Raw genomic sequence first — 25,761 nt, forward strand, 5'->3', positions numbered from 1 at the left:
TGACTCCTTTTCATCACATCCCTGAAACGCTTCTCATTCCACCATCCTCTCCTCTTGCGACATGTCTACCAGTAAACTAATACCTTATTCACCTCAGTTAAGGTGTGGTCATTGTTAGTGAAACATAGGCTAACTTAGCTAGCAGGGCAGTGTATATTTAGAGTCATTGTGTGTCATCGTCTGTGTGTCATTGCAGCATCAGGTGCTGCCTGTGTTTCTTATATTACTGTTATTTTTGTACTGGACTGACTTGGTGATGTCTTTGTGTTCGGCCAGCTGTCTGTCTAGCGGACGCAACACCGGGGGTTTCACCGGGATGTCATCGTCTCGAACCGCCGCCTGCTCCACCTGGGATGCATAGCGAGAGTATGACTCTGGAATGTGATTGGCTGGTCATGAAACAAGATGAGACAGAGAGACATACGATGGGCGTACCTGCTGCTGTTTGTAGTGTAGGTGAGCGTACGTCCACAGAGGGATGTCTTTGGTCACCGACAGCACAGAGCTCACCAGCTTGTTCACGGTGGCCTGAACACAACACAGTTCAGTTTGAGTGATGGTCAAAAGTATGTGGACACCCAACCTTTGCAGCCATCAGAGACAGTGTAATCATCAGCATCCTGCTATTCTAAATCCAGATGTTGAACGAGCTGCAGAGATTTGTTTGTATAAAAACTCTGATGTTAGTGTTCAGGTTTAGATCACTGTTCCTGTTCATCCCAAAGACAGAGGACAGTGTTTAGTTCTTTATGTTTCATGCAGAGGGACACCTAAGTATCTCAGACTCCTTTAGGTCTCAAGTCGACATTTTCTGACATCCTAACAGAGATATCCGAAAAGTGTTTAAAAAGACAAATGAACTTCACTCATCACTCATCACTCATCTTAGTAGCTTTGATGTGGCAGCACTAGTGATGGGAAGTTCAGCTGTTTTCGAAGATTCAGATCTTTTGGTTTGATCCCATTAGCAGAGTATTCTCCCAAACACCACCATTTGGTGGTGTGCACATGGGACACTTGGAAATTTAAATTTAAATGGAAATTAAATCTTTGAATGCAGCACAAGAGAAGATCTATTCTGAGCATGATTCAACTCAGCATATCCACTAAGTTCAAGAGGATGTAGAAAACCCTCCTGAAAACAGACACACGTCTCTGAAGCCGAAGGCAGATACCTGAATGTCGTCTAGACTCGGTCTGAGTACAATGTTGGGGATGGACAGCTGGATGGAGGCTCTGAAGAGAGGAGGAGCCGACTGGCTGCTGCAGGAGGATGAGGATGTGGATGAGGAGGAGAACGGAGACTGGTGTTTGGAGACATGAAGTCGTCTCCTGAGGGTGTCCAGCGAGGACTTTGTAGCTAGAGAGAGAAATTAGTGAATGCAGATCAGGGGGAATGATCTGCTGAGCAACATATAAAAAGAGCAAATACTTTTACTCGTTTAGTTATATTATGGCACATCAATAAAACAGACCAATAACATCACTGAAAGCTTAAAGTACATTAAGAAGAGAAAACAATACTAAATTTGAGGAAGGAAAGTGCAAGAGGAACCAAAAAACCCACTGACAAGCCCCAAGACCTGACATTCAACATACAGCTTGGAAAGAAAAAGAAATCATAGTTACAAAAGATGAATGGAGGTATTTAGAGGAGTGGAGGAGATAAAGTTAAATATTACAGAAGTGGGTGGATTATGAATTTTCAATCCTCAACTGGTTCAGTAAAAATGGATTGTTTGCTTCTCGAATGAATTAACACTAATGTGAACTGGTTAGAAGTTCCAATAATGAGGAGCCCTGTATCTAACGGGAAACAGAGAGAACGTGGTCCTTAAGATTAAGATTAAGATTAAGATTATTTGACTATCTATTGACACGATGTATGTGAGAACTGAACTGAGATGTAGAGTGAAACCACAAGTTACCAGAGGATGGACTCAAACAAAAACACAAAGTTGTAGAAAATTTACATCGAAATGGGGATAAGCATTGAAACAATAAGGGTGGAGCTACAAAGTCTATTGGAGAGTGTTATCATTTTGATGAAACATTTTATCTCTGGTAGGTAAGCGAGGGAGGAAGGGAAGCTGACCTTTGACCAGAGCTTCGGTGCTGCGTTGGCAGAGCTGACCAATCAGAGCGTAGAAATGACAAGGAAGACAAGACAGACAGCGGGTTTTCTGTTTGGAGTCTGGATGGAGACACTGGAAAGATCCCTGAGGAAGAGAGGACAAAAAGCAGAGTAGAAGAAAGATTTTGTGTGTCTGTGTGCAATTGAGTGCGTTACCTCCAAGTTAACAGTCTCCGTCGTCTTCATCTTCCCCTTCAGCTCCTCAATCAGTTCCAACACATATTTTTCCACCTGCTGACTCTGCCTGCACACAGAGAGGACGGTGACATCTGAATGAACTGCTGCACTGATGCATGGTCTGGAAACATGCCGTCTGTTTGTAATCTGTGTGTTTTATCACCAGTTCAGAGTGACAGCAGCAGCCTGGACGCAGCTTTCAGTCTGCTGCACGAGGTCTGACGGTGAGACAGGAGAGTCTTCAGGCAGGACCAGCAGACAGCAGGACGACATGGACCGGAGTAGTCGACCGATGCGACAGTCCAGAAGGTCCGAGGCAACTTTTACTACATGGTCCAGTTCTTTGAGGGCCAGATACACACCGTCTATGACTGATGGGGCAGAGACTGGGGTCATTATTCACCTTAAATGTGATGTTCACTATAATTCAGATGATATCCTTACACCCGTCAGTGTTGAGAGACGTCCAGGACAGCGTGGTGAGTCCAGGGCAGAGAGCGGCGTCCACACGGCTGATGAAGGGCTGCATCAGAGGGAAGAGGAGAGGAGGGATCCTCCCCACCACGGAGCCGTAGTCCTGCAGCACATCCAGGAGCCTGGAAACCATCAAAGACCGTTTTAAGACAAGGCAGAACTCAACTCAAACTTTATTTATAATGCACCTGTAAGACGACAGCAGACAATCAAGGTGCTGTATAAAACAATCAAAACCACAACACTTTAGAATTACAGCGAAGAAGAGGTGAGTTTTTTGGGTTGATTTAAAAGTCTCTAAGGACTTGGAGGTTTTTAGAAAACAAACTTTCATTAGAGTCAGGATGGATTCAAATGAGTTTGTTCAAGTTTCTACTGATCAACCAATGATTAAAGCAGTTAAAATGATTTCCCCTGGTTTACACAGTAAATTACGGCAGGCGAACCAATTAACTCTGGGGCTGAATGGGACCGACAGCTGGTCTCACCGGATGTTCAGAGCTTTGAGCTGAGCTTCTCTGGAGACCATCTTTAGGACGAGCTTCGGCACGGTCACCCCGAGCTTGGTCATCCATCGGACTTCCTGCAGGACCTCCAGCACCACGTGGTCCAGGTTCACGAAGACCTCCTGAGAAATAAAAAAAAGTGTCAGAACAGCCTCAGCAACAAAGAGACACATCCAAGGTCCAGACACAAAGAGACATGTCCAAGCTTCAGACACAAAGAGACGTGTTCAAAGTCCAGACATAAAGAGATATGTCCAACATCCAGACATAAAGAGACATGTCCAAGCTTCAGACACAAAGAGACACGTCCAAGGTCCAGACACAAAGAGACATGTCCAAGGTCCAGACATAAAGAGACATGTCCAAACTCCAGACACAAAGAGACATGTGCAAGCTCTACAGAGACACATTCAAACTATAGACACAGAGACACACGTCCAAGCTCCAGACACGAAGAGACGTGTTCAAAGTCCAGCAAAACAAAGAGACATGTCTCTAGACACAAAGAAGACTAGCAGCCTGTGGTTAGTTGTCTGTCCTTCATAACTAGTCCTTCCTGTGCTGATGTTGTCTGATGTCTTCGTCCATTCACCCGGTACCTTGCTGTTGTGATGTCGGACCAGGAGGCTGGTCTTCAGGCAGTGCGGTGCGCTCTCTGCAGCCTGAATCCACCCCTGCAGGTGCAGCACCTCGTACTGCAGCAACACCACAGCTATCTTGTTGTAGCTCCGGATCACTTTGGTCATGTCTGGCCCCTGTGGGGTGGAGACAGACAGGCAGGGTTCACACCAATTATCAGAAATCATACGACTAATGTGGTAAAGACGGAGTCTGAACCTTGAGAATGTCGAGTTTCTTCTTCAGGGTCAACATGGGAGCTTCAATCTTTCTGAAAAGCTGACGACACCACAGGACTCGACCTGCAACCTGAGACAGAGACAGGGACGGACAGACCGGTAGGTGGACAGACGAAGTTGCTGGTGGGGGGGTTACCATGACCTGGATGAGAACCTTCACCTCTCAATGAAAAGGTAGTAATCCAGTGGTGTATGTACACAATTTTTGTTGTTGTTGTTTGTTTGCTTGTTTGTTAGTCCTGTTGCATTTGTGTGTTCTTGTTGTAAATGTAGTTCAGTTAAAAAAAATAAATAAATAAAAAATAAATAATAGAAGAAGGAGGTTCTGTGTATACCTGACATTTATATATATATAAATCCGGTCTCCTCATGCCTTGTACTACATACATGTAATGAACTAAACACTGGAAACAGGACAGCAGCGTCTGGAGCTAATAAAAAGTGACGCATTGGATAAAGAAAAATGAGAATTCTAAGCTTTTTTATTTTGGAGATAATTGGAGAGGTTTCAATTTTGAACTGCTGAAAAGACAAGATGTTGGGAGACGATAAATACTATAGAGAATTCTCTGACAAAACACATCAAATAATAAATCAAACATTATGAATGAATAAGTAAAAGATTTTAGTAAGTGTTAAGCACAGACTGTATATAAATAGGACAATGCGTCCCCACTTCCTTGCATTGGCCAAACAGTTTGGACACAGAGTCTGATCCGTACGGGCCTAGAGTGGAGCCTAGAGACTCATTTGTGTTTTTGTTTAATTAATACGATGCTCTGTTCTACCTCCACTTAGAAGGAAATGTTGGATTATACCCTGTTCTGTACTTTTATTTACTTATTTAATACGACTCTGACCTATCATGAGGTCACATGCTGTTTCTATAACACTGAACAACTAAAACAAAAATCTGCATAATGGACACTTTAGTATGCATTAGCATTATATTAACTATCTAAAACTATTCTTGAACATGTATTTGAAGTGTATTTTTTGTGCATTTACTTTTTCATATTATGTCATAGTCTTATAGTTATTTTATTCTATGTCACAGTTTTATATTCTCTCATTCTTATTTTTAATTATTTATTTACTTGTTTTATTATTATTTTTTATTAATTTTGAGTGTTTCTATATTTTATTCTATATTTTTATCCTGCATTTCACTTCATTCTATTTTAAATGTTCTTATATCTTACTATGTGTTTCTTTTTTATCAATTTTATATTTTTATTTATTTATTCTTGTTAATTTATTTATATTTTAATATTGATCTTTTATCATTTTAACTTATCCTTGTCTCCGTGTTTGTTTCACTTTTTTATATACATTTTTGTCAGAGAAAATGTAAAGTAATGTAAATGTATTCACTTGTTTTGAAAGGTCTTAAAAAAATAAAATTTGCGTATTTGATTGATGTTTTAGTTTGGTTCAAGCCCCGCCCACTAACATGGAGGAGGTGGAGCTTAAGACCTATACTGCAGCCAGTCACCAGGGGGAGCTCAAATTAAAGGAGCTGTTCCGTCGTCCATCTTTATTTACAGTCTAAATACGGAGTCAGGCAGCAGCTGTTTATACCGGCGGCAGGTTGCGTCCGATGGGGGGTCTGTCCCTCTGTTTCTGGTAGGTTTTCCTGAGCAGCTCCAGTTCTCGGCTGTAGCGCTGCAGCAGCATCATGTAGTACTGCTTCAGGTCCAGACGAGCCGTTGGACCCAACTCAAACACGGCCAGCAGCTCCAGCATCCGCTCCGTCTGAAACACAAACAGCGGCTCTGAAGGAGGCGTCGCTGTCGGCCGAGGTTGAACGCACATCGGAAGAATAACAGCTGTTTTTAGATCTGATTGTCCTGAACTCACAGAGAGAGACTGATGGAACCAGAAGTCCAGCAGGGACTGAAGAGACTGAAACAAACCCTGAACCTGGAGCCGGAAGTCTGCATAGTCACTGTCAAACTGACACACGAACACACACAATCAGGGATAGACCTTTAGATTAAATAGCAAATAAAAACAACACGATATTTCTGTAACCTATTTTATGTTACCATTTTCTTATGGTCTGTAAATCAAACTGCATTTTCATCTAAAAAGCATGGACATTACCTCCAGCTTGCGGTGGTCCAGGATGTCGTAGGTCTTGGACTTTGTCATGGAGACGATGGTCTGATAGCGAGCAAAGATCTTCTCAACACCTTCCACCTGGAACACAACTCAGATTAGTTTGAATTTATTTGACACACACAATGAGTAATTCATTCCTCGACAAACTCTCGTCCAGATTGACATACATATTCATATTCGTTACCACCTTTGAAGAGTTATCTGTGTGTTTCTGAACTACATCTCTGTTCTGCAAGAAGCTGTGTAAGTTTTAAATGGATTCAGAAGATATTTGTCCACGGCAGATATTCTCATGACAAAATGACTTCACTCGGACTCTCAGTTTTTGAAAATATACTAATAAATGACAAATGTTGAGCTGGAGAATTGAAGGTTAGTAAAATGGTTCGAACATATCTGACAGGCCATCATCGGACCTTCATGTTCTGCAGAGTGGCCAGGCTCTCCAGTGTAGACGCCATGTCAGCAACCTTCTCCAGGCGCCTGCAGAAAGCATCAAACTTCCCAAAGATGTAGTTCTCACTGAAGACAGAGAAACAGAACAGTAACAGAGAGAGAGGATATTTTATTCATACTTAAAGATGAAAGAGAGAAGAGAAACAGTCATACTTGAGTGAGGTGACTTGGGAAGCACAGAACCCTACACACCACTAGTTCCTACCGGCACCACATGCATCTCCTCCACTGTCCATCCTTTTACATATCTTCTGTCCTTTGTTCTCCCCCTTTATTCACTGAGGTGTAGCACTGCCCTCCCTGCCACACAAGGTCACTACACTCAATACAGATCAACAGGACAGTTCCCAGGGAGGCTGGTGATGGTCACACTCACGCACTGAAGTAATGAAGCTTTCAGCTGCAAGAATATAACTGCATCAACCTCATATAATGTTGACACCCTGTGGTGTTCAACTATGTAGACAAATGCAGACAAATGCGGGAAAAAAAAAAAAAGATGAAAGAGAACAGATTCTGGGACTGAAAATAAAGTACAGAACAGTACAGACACAGAGTGACCACATGTACAGTTTGCTCAGATTTTTTGTAAATAACTATAAAATAAAAGACAAAAGTGAACCATTCATAATGAAGAGTTTGTGTTCCCACTGAGAGACACCTGAACAGTTTAAACAGAATAAAGTGTCGCTTCTTCCCAGAAACTGTGAAGACGTTTTTCTCTTGACATGAATATATTATGTTCTGAATTCGTCTACACTTGTTCAAAATACAGGTCATTTCGATTTTTTTCATCAACAATCTAATATGTAAGTGGATCAACAAATCCTCTTATGAAGACGCCCCCAACACACAATTTTCTCGTTGTATTTATTCTGCCATCTGTGGCCTGATGCAATGAATTCTGGGTAAATTCCACCAACCAACCAGCTCCAACCAGAGCTCCATCTACTTAAAATAAGTAAGGCAACTTTTTGCATCATTTTATCCTGTAGATTAAACAACAGCAGTCTTTGTTGGTACAACATTCATTCTGTAATTAAGGTCAAAGTCACAAAAGTAAGTTTTTCAGCTCAGTTTTGTGAGTAAAGTCAACTTGTAAAACTAAGCTGGCATCATCTGCAAAAGTAAACTTTGACCTTACTCACAGAATTAATGTTGTACCAATCCAATGAATCTCTTTTTTTTTGTTTGGTTAATCAAATTTTAATTTCCTCTTCTCTAAATGGCCTAAATAAAATAAATGTTGCATTTCAGACTTGAGTGGTTCATGTCAACTTTAGTGTGAATCCATCTTAAGTTTACATGAACTTTAAAACAAGATGAGAAATCTAAGTAGAAACATTAGTGCTCTCAACTTAAAATGGCAGCTGATATGAATTTAGTTAAATTGGTCTTTACTGGGAAATGTGAGTTAAACTAATGAGGAATTTTGAGTTAATTTGACAAGATAAAGTGAGTTTTAACTCTTTATAACTTGGCTTTCCAGCAGCAAACATAAAACAAATAAATAACAGACCTATAGACCTAAAGCATAAAAGCTTATGATGATTGAATAATAAGAAACGAGTGCGTAGTTAAAAACCAGTATTAAAGAACAGTTCACTGATAAAAATATGGAGCTCCATCTACTTAAAAGGCTTAAGTTTATCCTGTTGATCAAATAAGAGCAGTCTTTGTTGTTCTCTAATCTCTATGGTCACTTTCTAATTATCTCCATCAAAGCTAGTCTGTGGCATCCGGTACAATACATCCAATAAGTTTGAGGCAACTTGTTTTATTTTTGGCAGGGAATAGGTCAAGTATATATATATATTATAAAAACCAGTGTGCATACTAGAGACTTTGTTTATCTCTTCTCAGTAACTCTGTGTGTTCTGTTTGCAGCCGCTCCACCTGATAGAGTGATGTGATGCTGAGCTACTGTGAGATACTCAGTTACCTGAAGTCAAACTGTCTGTTTCCAGGGTTTTGTCTCAGTTTATCTCGGACACTCTGGAAGCTCCTCTGATATTCCACATTCAGGTTACAACACTCAGAGATTCGTTGCAGAAGCACCGGCCTGAGAACACAAACACTTTCAGCGTGCGCTTCATTAGGAGCAGCGCACTGGTGCTAGGTCACAGTTTACCTGCTGTGGTCCCAGATCCGAGTCACACCCTGCGACAGGTAGCTCCTGCAGGCGGCGATCATCTGGTTGGTGACTTTGAGCAGCAGCGACGTCATCCTCTCTGACGTGTTGTAGTACTGGGACACAGTGTGAATCATTCTGATGTTGGTCATCAGGCTGGGAATGTGCTCCAGCATACTGGTCTACAGGAAGAACAGTTAGAGATGGGACACCATTATACAGGAGTTCATTTGGCAGCCATGTGACGGATGTAAACAGCATGAATATATTCACTCAAGTGATTTATCAGTATGACAGAAGGTGGAGAAACTAAAGAACTTTTGACCAGACTAATGGCAACACTTGTGTTTTCTCTCTTTTATTAAAAAGGACTAAATATCTGCACCTTACAGCGAAACGCTGGAACAACAACCTGCAAACTACAAAAAATGAGTGAAGACACAGACAGATCATTTTTACCGGAGAGGATTTCCCGAGCAGTCCAAAGAACTTGTCCAGAGTGTAAAGATACTTCACGTTGTCCTTGGCCTCATTAGCCACGACCGTGATGTCCCCATCCTTACACAACCAATAAATCAGTCAGTCATGATATTTACATCTAACTGCAGCCAAAATAAAAAATAAATAAAATAAAAACACTGACCAGCTCCCTCCAGGTTCGTAGAGTCCGAGACTTGGCCACCTGCAGAACTCCCAGAGTCCTTTTCACCTGAGGATGTTTCACTTCCTCCATCAGACTGACAAACAAACACAAACTCACAATGAAAGAAGCTAAATTAAGTCTAGAAAACAGGACAATGACAAAACTAACCAGCTTAAAGGAGACATGGAGGACCAGGTTAAAAACAGACGGGGAGCAGATAAAAGGAAACATGGAGGAACATATTAAAGGACATGAGGTTTGGAGGACCAGAGGCAATTATGAGATGAGATGATGGAAGACAATGAAATATCAATCTGATTAGAGGGCAGACTGAACTACAGTAGATTAGGTTTTGATGATCTTTGATGATGTTGATCAGGTAAACCTGAGCCCAGTTTGGTGAGCTCCTCTACCTGTTGAAGGTGACCATGCGTCTCTTCCAGTGCTCCAGCTCAGCTGACGGCCCGACATCGTCAGCCTCCTTCCTCATCTGCTCGCTCTCCGTCAGCACCTGCTTGATCTGATTGGTCCAAACGCAGACCACGCCCTCCAGACACTCCACCAGCTCGCTGTTATTGGCTGACAGGAAAAACACAACAACATCAAATGAATTCAACATCTCACCAACTGATGATCAGAGGTATTTACAAGTCATCATTCAGATTCTCCTGTCAATATGTTACGGCTGATCTGAATATACTGTATTGTACTGTATTGAGCCTAAGACTAAGTCTAACCTACCTGCAGCAGTATAGTCTGCAGGGCTGCTCAGCTGACCGATGGTGTCCGGAAGCTCCACCTGCTGCAGCTGGAACCTCCTCTCCAGGTTGACTTTAACTGAGCTCAGATTACTGACAAACTGGTCCAGTGACGACAAAAAGGACTGGACGTGTGGACAGGAGGCACCGTCCTGCACTGAGCCCCACGTCTTCATCCAGAGTCAAGAGTCAGCAGGAAAAATATACAGCGGGTTAGAACTGGCTGTACTCTATTTGTTTTAGTAAATCTGAACTGAAGCTAGAAACGTCAAGTGATTTTAAATCTACTTGTGTATGATATTCATTTAACAATCAAATCCTCTTGCTTCAGGGATTCAGAGATTTTCCCGTCTCACATAGTGTTGGTGGTTTCCCGCTTTGAATATTGTGAAAATGGAAACGTCTTGTTGTGCATGTGCTGATAACATGGTTGAAAGAAATGGTTGGCGTGAGGCTGTAGCTATGGCGACAGTGAAACTCTAATGCCCAAGTGTTGCAGAAACGTGGTGCACAAGAGCTCTGATCAGTCTCATTGGTAGTAGCATGTTTCCAACTGCTTCTTCATTTCAGCTGTTTTTCAATTGATCATTAAAGATGGAACAACATGTATTCCATATTAAAGTATGTTTTAATTTTTTTTTTATTTCAAACTAGTCAGGTGAAATAATTTTCAGGTAATTTTCAGGTGAAATAAATTTGGCGCCAGTTGCCGTGCAGCAATAATAAACACACCTGACATAAATTTGTGCATCTGGGACTGAAGAGTCTCTCGGCCAGTTGAGGGGAACCTGACAGAGTCAGCGTGTAATAATAATATGTGCTGTCCATTTATCCCTTTACTTATATTTTATCCCTTTAAAATATAGAAAATGGTAAAATTAACTGTATATCATTAACTGTATATCATATTCTATGCAGGGTGGATGTTTGTGCGTACCTGCTGTGACCTGAGAGCTGGTAACATGATGTGATTCAGCAGCGTTTCCAGGCTGCTGATGATGTTGTCCTCACTGCAGTCCAACATGCCAAAGTTGACCTCCTGTAAAGACAAACAGACTGTAGCTCCATCCACTCAGACCACAGGGACGACCGAACCAGATACCGACCTGCTGAATGTTGGCGGAGGTTATGGCCTTGTCAGTGGTTCTCAGGAAGAACAGACATTTCCCCAGTAAAGGCTAAACGACACAGAAAGACAAGCACGGACAAATAGAAATCTATCACAACACTCTAAATAACAACTAACAAATTATTGTTCATACAAAACCAGCATCTTTATTGGCTGATCATTATTATTATTATTATCTATATTAAGTTTCAGCCATAGTCCCATAGACAATTACAGAACCAGATACACACGGACAACATTATTTGGCCCACAATTATATATACAGTGGGGGAAATAAGTATTTGATCCCCTGCTGAATTTGTAAGTTTGCCCACTTCCATAGAAATGATCAGACTCTGGTTTTTATGGTTGTTTACTGGTTATGGGTATAGACAGAATATCAATCGAAAATGCATAAAAAACACACAATCTAAAAGTTATAAATTGTTATGTATTTTATTAAGGGAAATAAGTATTTGATCCCCAACAATTCACTTAGAATTCAGGCTCCTACAGATTGGCTGGTGCGCATGTGGCACACAGCTGTGCTCAGTCAACTTATTACCAATACTCCTGATCTTAACTCGTCATGTATATAAAGCACACCTGCTCTAAGAATCAGTTTCTTACATTCCAACTTCTACAGCACCATGGGCAAGACCAAAGAGCTGTCAAAAGATGTCAGGGACAAGATTGTAGACCTGCACAAGGCTGGTATAGGTTACAAAACCATCAGCAAAAGGCTTGGTGAGAAGGTGACAACTATTGGTGCCATTATTCGCAAGTGGAAGACCCATAAAAGGACCATCAACTGTCCTCGGTCTGGAGCTCCCCGCAAAATCTCGCCTCATGGAGTGAGGATGATGATGAGAAAGGTGAGGGAGCAGCCTAAAACAACACGGCAGGAGCTTGTTAATGATCTGGAAGCAGTTGGGACCTCCGTCACCAAGAAAACAGTTGGCAACACACTGCGCCGTTATGGATTGAACTCTTGCAGTGCCCGCAAGGTCCCCCTGCTCAAGAAGGCACATGTACAGGCCCGCCTTAAGTTTGCCAGTGAACATCTAAATGACTCAGAGAAGGCTTGGGAGAAAGTGCTGTGGTCTGACGAAACCAAAGTTGAGCTATTTGGCATTAACTCGACCCGCCGTGTTTGGAGGATGAAAAAATGTGAGTATGACCCAAAGAACACCATACCCACGGTTAAGCATGGAGGTGGAAACATCATGTTTTGGGGCTGTTTTTCAGCAAAGGGTACAGGGTAACTTCACCGCATTACGGGGCAGCCATGTACTGTAACATCTTGGACAAAAACCTTCTTTCCTCAGCAAGAACACTGAAGATGCCTCGTGGGTGGGTTTTCCAACATGACAATGACCCAAAACATACTGCCAGGACAACAAAGGAGTGGCTCAAGAAGAAGCATATTAAGGTCATGGAGTGGCCTAGTCAGTCTCCAGACCTTAACCCGATCGAAAACCTGTGGAGGGAGCTGAAGCTCCGAGTTTCCAAGAGGCAGCCAAGAAACTTGAAGGATTTAGAGACTGTCTATAAAGATGAATGGGCCAAAATCCCTCCTGCGCTGTGTGCAAACCTGGTGACCAACTACAAGAAACGTCTCATCGCTGTGCTTGCCAACAAAGGTTTCTCTACAAAGTACTGACTTGTGTTGTGCTTGGGGATCAAATACTTATTTCCCTTAATAAAATACATAACAATTTATAACTTTTAGATTGTGTGTTTTTTATGCATTTTCGATTGATATTCTGTCTATACCCATAACCAGTAAACAACCATAAAAAACAGAGTCTGATCATTTCTATGGAAGTGGGCAAACTTACAAATTCAGCAGGGGATCAAATACTTATTTCCCCCACTGTATATATATTGTTGTAAAACAGTAACTTTTGAGTGCAAATATCATGACATGCATACAGACTTGAGTCGTTTTGGAAGTCAGAATTCGACTTCTATGATAGAAGTTGGTGAAAGGATTAGACTGAGTTTACTGGGGATTTACCAGCACATGTCAGACTGTGTGACTTGAGCCGTTGAATCACCTTGATAACCAGTGAACAAAGCAGCAAAGCGGCACACAGGATTTTCCTCCATAGAAACACAACACAGATCGACCAAGCTGTTATTATCTCTCTGGCAGGACAATAGTGGAGGCAGGTCAGCAGGTGGTTCAGTATTGTTCAGATTTAACTGAACCATGAGCCATGAGTGACCTCCTCTGTGATGAGGTGAAGCGTACCTCAGAGCTCCCTGTAGTGAGGAAGAGTTTCCTCTGAGTTACAGCCGAGCTCACGCTGTCCACAAAGGAGGAGTTCACGCTGGAGGACAGATTCTGTTGAGTGCAGAGAAGGTCAGGATAGGAAACACAGTTTTTTCTGTTCAGGTAGATCTGATGTGTGAAAGTGACCTGCTTTACGTTCTGACTGAAGAAAATCAGCTTCTTTGACCCGTTTGCAGCAAAGAAATCCTGAATCAGGCTGAACTGGAAGAATCAGACATGACGATTAGAGGTTGAGGAAAGTCAGTCAGAAAGCTTGATGAGTTTTGCTGTTTGTTTTGTGCCTGTTTGAGACAAATAAAAAGCAAATCAAGTTACTTTGTCATCAGAGATGAGGACGTCCTCCAGCTCCAGCTCCCCCAGGGCCACGGCGTCTGCCAGCCGGCTGATCAGGTATTTGTGTCGAGCATCCAGAGTCGCTCGCCTCTCCTCCTTCAGGGCTCTCACCTGCTTGGCGATCTCCGTCCTGGCCTCATTGGACAGAAGCACCGTCCTTTTACCAGACACCTGCAGAGAAATGACATATCCTTGGATGAAGTGTTTCCCGGGGCTGCAGCTCTTTGTTTCTTCAGTCTTGACTTAAAGACATATTCAGCCACTTCTTTGTATCAGAAACAAATTCAAGATTCACAGTGTTTGCTGTCACATGCAGAGATGTGTAGAAACGAGTTACATTTACTTTAGTTCCTTTTTGAAAAAAATATACTTTTAGCTACCTAACTACCTGCAGTAGTTTTACTGCACAATATTTTTTACTTTTACTTGAGTAGATTTGTGAAGAACTGACGTTACGTTTACTCATAGACTGTACATAAATATGCACAACGTGTCTCCACTTCCTGTCATTGGTCAAACTGATGCTATTTTCCCGGGGATGTGGGCGGAGCCAGAGTTGGTCTGAGGGCGGAGCCACGATATCGATGCCTCGACCACACTTCATTTGATTAATACGAGGCTCAGCTCTACCTCCACCAGTTGAAAGGAAATGTTGGGTTCAGCTCACGGTCGTGGGCTGTGTGGTTAATGAAATGCTGACGCATGTTCAAGTGTCCATTTTGTGTCCAAATCTGATAAGTTTCATTTTAGTCAATTATTTCAAATCAAAATCAAATCAAACTTTATTTAAAGAGCACTCACAGGGTTAGAGACTTTTTCTCATTAACTTTAGTGCAAAGAAGAAGAACAAGTAAACACTTACTTTGAATGAAATATCTTCACCACAGAGAGGTTAGTGTAAAACAGTGGATTACGAATTAGAGATGGCAGTTATTTTCATTGAGAAATTGCAGTCTTCTATGTAATTTTCACACTTTGCAAATTCATGCTGCGGGGCAGATTAGACGGCTTTTGGCCTGTGGACCATATGTTTAACACTTGCAGCTTGCAGGTATGATTAGTTTGGAACAGTGACTTTGTCCATGTGATGAATTCAAGCCCAGTATTAAAGTTTCACTCTGTTGTAGCTAAGTTTTAGACAAAGATGGGATACAAATTACATAAAATAGATGAAAATCACCTCCTTGCTTGGGACTTTACTTTAGGAATTAATTACAAGTCTACATCATGACATACATCTGCATCTTCACTGACTCACCGACGTGCCGGCCATCGGGGAGAGAGCAGCTGGAGAAGTCATGTGACTAATGGCTCTCAGATTCTGGCCTCCTATTCGCCGGTGTCCTCGGCCGGTCGCATCTGAGGATCAGAGGAGCAAAATGAGAAAGTAAGAAAATAAATGAATAGTCCTTTTCTGAGCAGATTCACATATTAATACCAGGAGGAGTGGAACCTCTGGAGAATAGAATAGAATAGAATAGAATAGAATAGAATAGAATAGAATACTTTGTTAATCCCCTGGGAGTTTCCAGTGTCAAGTTTCCAGTAGCTTGCACACAAACACAGACGTCAATATAACATAGCAAAATGAATATAATTAAGAGCAGTGCAGATGGAAGATTGGTAATATATATAAAACTGCATTAATGTGCATGTCTGTGCAAAAAGAGTAAAAATAAATGCAAAAAAAAACAAAAAAAACAGACATCTCAATAGTGGTAGTTCCAAACTTTTTACCATTATCTGAGCATTTTCAATTCAATTCACTTTAAAAGGGAACATGTTCATATTTATGCCATAAATTACATATTGTCTCTTTTAAAAAACCTCAGCATGTTGTTCAAAGTTCCTGCTTTGATAAGTTATATTATTACATTGGAGCATTAAGAGGCGTCGTTACTGGAGTTAATAATGTCAGTAACTGTATTAAAGACTTTAATCTTTCATGTAAGGTGAGCTGTGAATAGGCTATAGCTCCTCCAGTTTATCCTCAGTGTCTGTACCTCTGTGGAGGTGAATCTGAGGAGGCCTGGGTTTGATAGAAGTTCTGTCTGCTCCTTCTTCCTGCTCCTCCTCCTCCTCTCTCCCAGGACCACCCTGGCTCCCCAGCCCAGGATCGGGGCTCTGTTCCTGGGCGGGCTGGACCCCCTGGTCCGTTTCCTGGAGCTCTGGACTGTTCTCCGGAGGAACACAGGAAGTCTGCTCCCCCTGTGGAAGCTCAGCTGGAGGGTGTAGATCTGCCATCTGAGAGTCACAACATATTCAGCATCAGTAAAGTGCAGTAAAAACATGTGTCCACAGAGAAACTAATCAGCTCACTGACTGTTCTGTTGTCACCGTCTAAGGTCGAGTCCCTGCTGCTGCCAAGAAGAACAACTCAGCAACACTAAGATGAGGACGTTCATCTGAACTGCTCAGCAAAGTAAGTTTGACTGTCGACATGGCAACACTGAGGGGAGGAGTGTGTGTGTGTGTGTGTGTGTGTGTGTGTGTGTGTGTGTGTGTGTGTGTGTGTCAGAGGGACTGAGCAACTGAAAGCACAACAAAGCTGCTTCATTTGTGTGTAACCATATACAGTACAACACAATAATGGCCTTTCATTGGCCAAACTGATGCTATTTTAGTAACAAAGTAAATTAGCCTGAGCTGACATGCACCTCCCTAGAAATGTAGTGTCGGCCCACTTCCTGATTTCTTTCTGTCTTTTCTTTCTACTATGATGATGCTAACGGTGCTAATGCTGATGGTGCTGATGCTAACGGTAGTAACCAGACTGATCTGGTTCCAGTGAGTGTTTAATTAGCTTAGCCTCCTTAGCTCTATAGCTGCATGGATGGAAGTGAAGCTTCAACACGTCTGAGACCAAACGTTTGTCTAAAGTTTGTCTGGACTTCACCTCTAAAGATGCAACAAGGAGGAAACACCTGGAATTATCTGACCACACATAGCATTAGCATTAGCATTAGCATAGCATTTTATTAAAGGACCAGAGATGTAGCATCTCTGATGCCTGACAGACCCCACGACACTGGTTCATTATTATTATTATTATTATTGTCATTATTATTATTTTTATTATTATTATTGTTATTATTATTATTATATTGGTTCATTTATTTCTAGTTGTATTTATATTATTTAAATCAATACGCTGTTTGACTTCACTAAATGGCTTAAAAATAAAAAGGCGCTGGACAAAGTTTCTATGTTTTCCATTTTTTAAACACACCATAAAAACAGCATTGAAGAAGAAGCAAAACATTTTTACATTCAATCAAATCATCTTTATTAGAAAAATAATTGCCAATGAGTTGAGTATTTCTTGTTTGACCAAAATTCTTAAAATAAGCACAAAGTTCATGTCTCTTAACAAAATATAAGAAGTATTTCTTTGATACAAGGATATTTGCTTTCTTGAAATTCTTTTTTTGCAGAGCAGCGGCATCAGATAAAACCTTAATGATATCATCTCCATTAATGTTTCAGATTATCAAACAAATTTAAATATGAGACAAAGATGATGCAAGTAAACCTATCTATCTATCTATCTATCTATCTATCTATCTATCTATCTATCTATCTATCTATCTATCTATCTATCTATCTATCTATCTATCTATCTATCTATCTATCTATCTATCTATCTATCTATCCAATCATTATTATTATGAGGCATTTGAGTGGACGTGTGTGCAGGGGAACACGTTGACAGTAAAGTCTTTGGACCTTGGATGTACATCCGCTCCAGCTTTTACTGTTGAACTGTTTACAGCTGAGACCGGAAGCGCGGATCCGGTGCCGGTGTTGTCTCAGCTTGACGCTGTCAGATTAGAAGATGTCGGCTTCTCTCCGGGCGCTGAAAAGCCGCCTCGGGGCTTCGTGTCCGGCTCGTTTCACGTCGCTGCTCCAGAGGAGTCGGTCTCTGAGGCGTCCGGTCACCGAGCGGTGGAAGTCAGACACGCAAACAGGTAAAAGCTACCTGGCTAATGTTGAGGTAACGGCTGACTGGATCAAACACAGCAGACATCTTCACAGCAAGATCCGCCAGCATGGTTCACCCTCAGTGAAACGTGTCAGTGCTTTGACAGGACTCAGATTTCTCTCACGAACTTTAATCAGCTGCTGGTCAGTCTCCTTCTAGTGTGTCAAGCTGACGGAGATGCAGGAAATAAACTTTAAACCGATGTCCGGTTCATTTGTAGACGCTGGAGAGAGCCTCCGACCACTAGAGGGCGTCAAAGTGTTGGACTTGACCAGGTGAGAATGAATCCTGAAGCAGTATTCACACTGTGCCCCAGGAGCAGGGATCAAGTAGAAATGAAATCTTTGCAGAGTTCTGGCTGGTCCCTTCGCCACCATGATCCTGGGAGACCTGGGAGCCCAGGTGATCAAAGTGGAGAGACCAGGTGAGTCGGCCATCTTTCTCTCAGCTCAGTTCATCCCTGACGATGGATGACGGGAGGCCTTTTGTTGGACAGGTGCAGGTGATGACACCAGGGCCTGGGCTCCTCCGTTCGTGGGCTCGGAAAGCGCCTATTTCCTCAGCGTCAACCGGAACAAGAAGGTCAGTGTTTGTGTTTTCACACTAGAGAGAGATTCCCAACCAAGGAGATGTAGAAATATCGACACAAACTGCGTTCTGTGGAGAAAACAGTTTGTCACATATTTCATGAATGTTCGTTTGTTTTGGATGGATGTGGAATTTTATTTTGGGACCTTGACTGGCTCTGCTGCTGTCTCAGACTTAGACAACGAGGACACCCAAGATTCAGCATTTCTTTATTATAGAGACTCTTTGCAAGGACTGGAAAATAATTGAAATCTGCAAGGAGTTGAACTTTTTCAACAAATACCTTTTTGTTAATATTCGCCTTGATAGCCCAAAGTTTTATTTTAATTTAATTTGTGTTTAATCTTCTTAGTCTAAGTTAGCTTGTTTGTTAGTTAACTGTCATTACAATGTTCATTCTCGTACGATTGTTGCAAAGGGTTACTGTTAATAAAAAATCTGAGAGCACAGGGAAAACAATCATAAAGTTTGTAATATTTCAGATTCTACTCTTGTTTCTAGTCTCAAATCTAACTAACCACGGATACTGGACTTTCCTCCTTCTTTTACAGGCCCTGAAGTGACCACAGAAACTTCTGGGTCATCAGTCAAACTGATCAGATGAGAAGCGTTGAAGCAGCGTTCAGATGTAGCTCAGGTTGAATCATTGGTGCCAGAGTCAGAAGTCAGATTGTAATTGTGAGCAAAGCTTGACGAGAGTTTGACAGTGAGGACGTTTTGTCCCTAACAATAACCCTTTTTAAGGCTGTTTGAGGCCTCATCATAGACTGTATAGAAATATGGACGTGTCTCCACTTCCTTGCATTAGCCAAACTGACTCTATTTTCCCAGGGATATGGGTGGTGCCATGTTGCGATCAGAGGGCGGGGCCACAATATTGATGCCCCGCCCACACTTCCTCCAGACTCACACACGCTGTCGTTTAATTAATACCACGTTCTGCTCTGCCATGATGTCACTTCCTGTTTCTAAAACGAAACTTATCCAAAGGAATGACACTTGAACATTCATCAACATTATATTAACAACATACAATTACTGAAACCATCCTTTAAAAATAAATTATTTGACTGTATTTTAGTGTTTTATTTCAGCCCAAGCCCCGCCCACTAACATGGAGGGGGTGGAGCATATGACCTTTCCTGCAGCCAGTCACCAGGAGGAGCTCCTCTTTGGCTTCACTTTTAGAGGAGCTGTTCCTCCATCGATCTTAATTCTGATCACATGAACCGTCTGATTTCAGAGTGTTGCTGTGGACCTGAAACATCCCAGAGGAGCGGAGGTCATCCGGGAGGTACGACACCTACAGCAGCTTCCATTCATTTTCACTGCTAACACAATCTAGTGTCACACTCTCATTCTTGTCCAGTTTTAGTCTGTGTATGACCTTATGTGAGACACAAGTCTCCACATCTGGAGGTGGTCTGGGACACTGATTCACTGATGTGTCCTGATTCCTTTGGTAATGTGAACATAATGCATCCTGAATCACTTTAAAGACCTCCTATACTCAACAGGGTTGCTCCTCATTCAGATAGAAAACTAAAAAACAATAAATCTAAGAGAGAATTTACAAATGAAAATCTGTAATGTAAGTACAGCAAGTGTGATTCTGTGTATTATTATTATTATTATTATTGATGTGGTTGTGTTAACGTATGAGGAGTCATGTGTGGTTAAATATTTGCCTTTATTTACCTTTATTACTGTAGATTTTGATGCATATTGAGGAGTTTTGTGCAGGTTTAACTAACTTCAGGATGGAGATAAATAATAACTAAAGTCATGACGCACACACATAGATCAGTGTTCTCGGTTCTGGAGCAGCTGTACAGATCAGCTGAATCGGATCTTAAAGCAGTGCTGAACAGGCCCTTGGTTTGATATTGTGGGAAAATCCAGCCAAGATCTCAGGAACGAGTCTGGTTCAGCCTGAAGGAACCTGGTTTATGTATACAGACAATGCTACACAGCATGGACCAGGAAAAGACTCCTTCAGTCTCCTAGAGATGAACCAACTTCACTGCAAGGCTGCTATAGAAAGACTCAGGCAAAGATCATATTATTAGAAGAAATGTCATTTGTTCTGATGCAGTAGGAACTAGACTCCACCTGTTTGTTCAGACAGTGTTAATCATAGTAATGTTACATTTTATTTGTGGGCGCCTTCATAAGCACCTTATATAAAACATCACAAGAACAGCACAATGAAATGGTGTCTTTACATAAAGTTAACGAACCACAGGTCGGTCTGCAAACCGGTCTCGGTTCCTCCAGTTCTTCAGGAGCAATGAAGAATTGGAGCCCAACAACACTTCCCAGTGAAAACCTGGTTTTCCTGGCTGGTGTACATCCAGACAGTTTTAGTCCGGAGTGTGACTCTGTTGATACCAGGTCTCTGTGGTGGGTTATGTCCTCCTCAGATTTTTCCTGGTTTGTATCTTGTTCCCAGGTTTCTGTTCGAGTACTGCAGCTGAAATGTGTTTATGAGCAACGCATGACTTCATTCATACACCTGTGTGTGTGTGTGTGTGTGTTTCAGCTTGCAGGTGTGTGTGACGTGCTGGTAGAAAACTTCCTGCCAGGGAAACTCCATCATCTGGGTTTAGGATATGAGCAGCTGAGCAGACTGAACCCAGGACTCATCTACTGCTCCATATCAGGTACCGACTCACCTCAACAGCTTCGTTCTCTCCCAGTTTTTCTGTCTTTGAGGTGGTGACTTACAACGTTTCTTACAGTAATGTCAGAGTGTAGAAGCAGCCATACATTTAATCTCTGCATGTTGGACCTAAACTCACTGGATTGTGTCGGTTTATTGGAAGCTGTGCTGTTCATTCTGCCCAGAGGATGAAGCAGCGCAGCCAAAGAGAAGCAGAACTAAGAAGGGAGTCGGATTCTGAGCATCCTGCTTCTTGACATTAAGTTTGGGTTCTGTCAAGTGCAGCATGGATAGAACTGACTGACGTTACCACTCCACTAGTTAAGAGTTCTCCAAGTTCTCCATATTAAGGATGTTCCAATCATGTAGAACCAGGATTAACTGAGGTGTGGGAAAGAAAAGTTCAGATATGGAGAGAACTGGTTTGTTGAAGGTTAGTTCTGACATTAAAGATGAACTACTGAGTGAAAGATGATCTGATCAGTCTCTGCCTCCTTCTGTGCTCTGAACGAGCCACCAGGTGTCTCCAAACGCCACAGTAAAGATGGAGCTCTCTGATGAGACAGGCCGATGCTTGTGGATCAACAGAGGAAAGAGTTCCTCCGTCTGGACTTCACGTTTGAGCACAGTTGAAAGGTCAAAGAGTGGATCAGAGGCAAACTATAGGAGAAGCTGCCGTGAACCTGGTGACACGTGAACATGAACACACGAACGGTGTCAGCTCCTAGTTAAAGCTGATTAAATTGTCACGGGACATCCGGGTGAACACTTTCTTCATCCAACACCAGGCTCCTCCAGTCAGATTCAGTTACACTATTGAAATCTGAAGTTGGACCTTTTGCTTATGTGGTTGTGATGGTCCAGCTGAGCAGAGCTTCCCTCTGTCCTGTAGCAGGACGCTGTGGTTAGAAGGTGGACACGCTAAATGTTAGCATGTTTGGCTGCTGTCAGGGTTTGTTCATTGAAATCAGATTGGGAACAGAAGAAAACAGCGGGAAGTCCGATACGTTTCTCCCTCCTCGTCATTCTCCAAATCAATCCCAAGCATTTCCCGATTGATTGAGCCAAAGTTTTGTGTGTGTTCAGAACCACAGGTCAAAGACAGCATGTTGCCAGTAGCTTCCATTACAGTCTTTGCAAAAATAAATATGTTCCATCAGGAATAAGAGCTTCCACTTCAGGCTTTATCTCTCTCTGTTCACACATCCCAACACACACTGAATTCAGCGCCACTGAGTTTCTCCACTTCCTATATTAGTCAACATGTCTGCGTCCTTGCAGACCAGTGGGCTGATTTTCATCTTCATAGTTGATGTGATGCCAGTGCAGAGCGTGGACTCTTCTTCAGTCAGTCTGGTGGTTCAGTCAGAGCTGCAGACTCAACACGCTGCTGGAATGAGGTTTTCCTGGAAAAGGAAACGCTGCGATTCTGCTCAGATCACACTGAGACTCAAGCATCCATCCATCTGTCTGTCTGTGTGTGTTCAGGTTATGGACAGACCGGTCCTCAGTCTCAGAGTCCAGGCTACGACTCCATCGCCTGCGCTGTGTCGGGGATGATGCACATCACGGGGCCAGAGGTCAGAGACTTTCCTTTTCTAATTTAATCTCCTGATCTCGTTCTCTCCAGAGGAAGCTCCGCCCTCCAGATTTAGCTTTGTGTGTGTTCTGTTGCGTTGAAGTTTTCAGATTTCGATCACAGGGTCAGTTTGTACACAAATAGATTTTTACGAAGCGGCTCCAATAGGAGGTAATCTGTTCCTCAGACACCTGGAAAGCAGCACAGCGTGCACACCTGGAACACATAAAATCAGATCTAACAGCCCTGCTTTCCTCTGGAGTAGGGTAAAATATTTTATATCAATTAATGGAATGGAGAAAAATGGAGAAGGATCAAATGAGCACAGGACACCAAGTTTGAAATAAAAACAATAAAAAAGTGACGCTGAAGCCACAGAAATAAATTCCAGTCACTGATGGTCTCCAGTCAGAGCCCGGCCAGGACGTCCCAGAGCGAACCACGTATCTGGGGCTGGACGACGTTTTGGGAAATGATCTGGAGATTCTGGAGTTAACTGATGAGCCGTTCTAGAGGCCAAACTGTTTAGGTGGAAAATAAAAGAAGTTCTGTACATGCACATGAAAAAAAAGAATTACTGCCTTAATCGGACTCTAACAGAAGAACTTAAGTGCATGTAAACACGTTACTCCAATTAAAATCAGAGTTCTCATTATTTGATTGAGACGCCCAGATAATGTGATTGAATCAGAGTTTCCAGTCGGATAACGTGTGTGTTCATGCTTCATCACCGCTGCGCTGACATGTGACCCCGGAACAAACACGTCCAAGAAGCCGGTCACAGAAGAAGAAGAAGAGAAACGGAGCCGCTAGAAGAACCGTCTGAGGGACAGTGCGGATCTTACCTGCAGCAGAAGTGAATGGGAATCAGTCTGCTGCTGTTTTTACTACTTCTACCCCCCAACAAACCACAGAGGTCCAGACTGGTACAGAGACTCTAGTAACTCACACTGAAAGACCTGAGCTTCCTCAGGAACGAGAGTCTCTGGTCCTTCTAGTCCACAGCATCACTGTTGTCCCTCCAGTCCAGTCTGTTGTTCATGTGGACTCCCAGGGACTTGTAGCTTTGTCTCTACTCCACATCTGAGTCTTTTCCCAACATGCACAGCAGAACAGACCGCGAGGACGATCCATCTTATGGCACAAGCCTTCAAATCTGTTGTCTCTCCTTAGTGTTAGAAATGGTGCCCATACCTTTCACTGTCCCATAATGCAGTAAACTGTTTGTGCTGGCAGGATGGGGAGCCTGTGCGCCCGGGAGTGGCCATGACAGACTTGGCGACGGGGCTGTACGCTCACGGAGCCGTCATGGCCGCCCTGCTGCAGCGACACAAGACGGGGAGAGGAGTCCACATCGACTGTAACCTCCTGTCCTCGCAGGTAAACTATCAGTCAGTTTGTCCCCATGTGGACATGTTCAGGGGGACTTTTCAGGTCCTGGAAAACGACCGCAATATTTTATCATCAGAGAGGCCCATCACTTAGCATCCACCAACTGTAAATACAGTGGAAATAAAATAGAATAAAATGAGATGAAAGCAGGAATTAAACTACGACAAATGTAAAGCTGTTATTCTCAATAAAACATCTGTAACTTTTAGAAAAGCTCATTTTTGAAGCTTCATCTCATGTTCCAGCATCTACAGACAAAAAAAAAAAAGATTCTGTTGTGCTGCAAAGGTCCCCCAAAACAGACTCCCTTCACTTCTTCACTCCAGGCATGAGTCCAGCTTTACAGCGTTGTGTTCAGGGTCGGCTGGTAAATGACACCTCTGATGCTGGGTGTCTGCCTCTGTCCAGATCGATGGGGTGTTTTGGATGGAGGGGATAAGCAGAGGCTGTCACAGAGTGTGTGTGTGAACCTGCAGGTATTTAAACAAGCCACTGATTTATCCTGAGAAGTCCGACCACTTTAAACAGAACCATCAATATTTCGTCCCTGTTTAAACAAACCCAGCGATACGTAATCCTAAAGCCGTCCAGGACTCGGAGACGGATGGGAACACGCGTCGTCCTGGACTCTGAGGTATTCGAGACGCCCGCGGCGCCTTTGATTTGCACCACTCATGTGACAGTGTTGCTTTTAAAAGCATGTTTTATGTTTTTTGATATTCTCATGTTTCACCTGAGACACGGGCCGAGGTCCAGCTCATCTCACACTCTATGGTCCTCCAGAGAGAAATTCAGTTTGCAGACGGAGGTCAGAATCAAAGCACAGAAATGTCTGCTACCTACGCTCAGAGGAGTTAAAAATATTCGCCTTCTATCCAGACTTTAAAATATATTCAGCTTCTGTTTAATTACAAAAATCAGTTCAAAGAAATACTCAGCTTCTATTTAATTTTAAAGTATTCAGTTTCTAGTCCGAGTTAAAAATAGTCATCTAATTACTAATTAGATTCATTTTTAATGTATTAATTATTAATTCAATTCAATTAATTAGTCCAGAAAAAATATATGATTATATTCAAAAATATAAAACTATTCTGCTTCTAATCAGAGTTAGAAAAATGAAATAATAATAATGATAAATCAGCTTAGTTTAGGAGTGTATGGACGGGTGGTTGATCCATGAAATCCTTGCCGACTGTTTTCAGATGGTCTTTACCAGCGTTTACCTGCTGGTCCTGGAGCAGCTTCGAGCTCCTCTGCGACTAAAGCTCGACACTTGTACGTCTGAAGTTGTCGTGCTGCGTGAACATGAGAAAGTCTTTCCTGGCTGTTATCATCAGACCTCGAAACCTCAACGTTTTCTGGTACGTTCAGAGTAGAACATGCAGATCCCACGGCCGCCTTCGCTCAGATGTGAAGACGAGAAGCTTTGGACTTTTAGACACGAAGATATGTTTTTTTGCACTGTGCTGTGGAAATGTAGCTTTGACGCAAACAGATTTATTATTATCATTTTTATCATTTTTATGAATCCAGCTGACTTCTAGAAGCTGTGAAT

General features: G+C 42.4%; 2 protein-coding genes across 2 annotated transcripts in view; one reads left to right on the forward strand and one right to left on the reverse strand.

Annotated features, from left to right (window-relative positions):
• Positions 1-1,192: 1,192 nt before the first annotated feature.
• LOC124995961 (dynein axonemal heavy chain 5-like) lies at positions 1,193-16,330 on the reverse strand. The gene is made up of 22 exons (XM_047568742.1): positions 16,004-16,330; positions 15,259-15,359; positions 13,983-14,171; positions 13,794-13,868; positions 13,626-13,718; positions 11,367-11,438; positions 11,198-11,299; positions 10,244-10,430; positions 9,916-10,081; positions 9,503-9,596; positions 9,319-9,417; positions 8,860-9,041; positions 8,671-8,790; positions 6,689-6,794; positions 6,255-6,350; positions 5,730-6,104; positions 4,129-4,218; positions 3,891-4,046; positions 3,274-3,413; positions 2,756-2,907; positions 2,096-2,682; positions 1,193-1,360 (listed from the first exon to the last, which is right to left on the reverse strand). Exons 1-21 carry the CDS (start codon positions 16,242-16,244, stop codon positions 2,471-2,473), a joined length of 3,048 nt encoding a protein of 1,015 aa, XP_047424698.1. The 5' UTR covers positions 16,245-16,330; the 3' UTR covers positions 1,193-1,360; positions 2,096-2,470.
• Positions 16,331-17,710: 1,380 nt separating this feature from the next.
• sugct (succinyl-CoA:glutarate-CoA transferase) overlaps positions 17,711-25,761 on the forward strand; it is a 61,278-nt gene continuing 53,227 nt past the window's right edge. The window contains exons 1-8 of the mRNA XM_047568611.1: positions 17,711-17,968; positions 18,203-18,257; positions 18,333-18,406; positions 18,479-18,564; positions 19,814-19,864; positions 21,113-21,233; positions 22,721-22,812; positions 24,048-24,191. Coding sequence (XP_047424567.1) covers positions 17,836-17,968; positions 18,203-18,257; positions 18,333-18,406; positions 18,479-18,564; positions 19,814-19,864; positions 21,113-21,233; positions 22,721-22,812; positions 24,048-24,191 — 756 coding nt within the window. The 5' untranslated portion in view covers positions 17,711-17,835. The remainder of the gene's footprint in view (positions 17,969-18,202; positions 18,258-18,332; positions 18,407-18,478; positions 18,565-19,813; positions 19,865-21,112; positions 21,234-22,720; positions 22,813-24,047; positions 24,192-25,761) is intronic.

The sequence above is a fragment of the Mugil cephalus genome, chromosome 18 (assembly GCF_022458985.1).
Source record: "Mugil cephalus isolate CIBA_MC_2020 chromosome 18, CIBA_Mcephalus_1.1, whole genome shotgun sequence".
In the NCBI taxonomy this organism is placed as follows: Eukaryota; Metazoa; Chordata; class Actinopteri; order Mugiliformes; family Mugilidae; genus Mugil; species Mugil cephalus.

Excerpts from the sequence above, each read along its gene's own strand:
- LOC124995961 (XM_047568742.1), bottom strand. The coding sequence starts at position 16,244 with ATGGCAGATCTACACCCTCCAGCTGAGCTTCCACAGGGGGAGCAGACT. Across the intron at positions 9,597-9,915 it reads CGCATGGTCACCTTCAACAG|TCTGATGGAGGAAGTGAAAC; the intron begins GTAGAGGAGCTC and ends TTTGTTTGTCAG. Across the intron at positions 3,414-3,890 it reads TCCGACATCACAACAGCAAG|GAGGTCTTCGTGAACCTGGA; the intron begins GTACCGGGTGAA and ends TTTATTTCTCAG.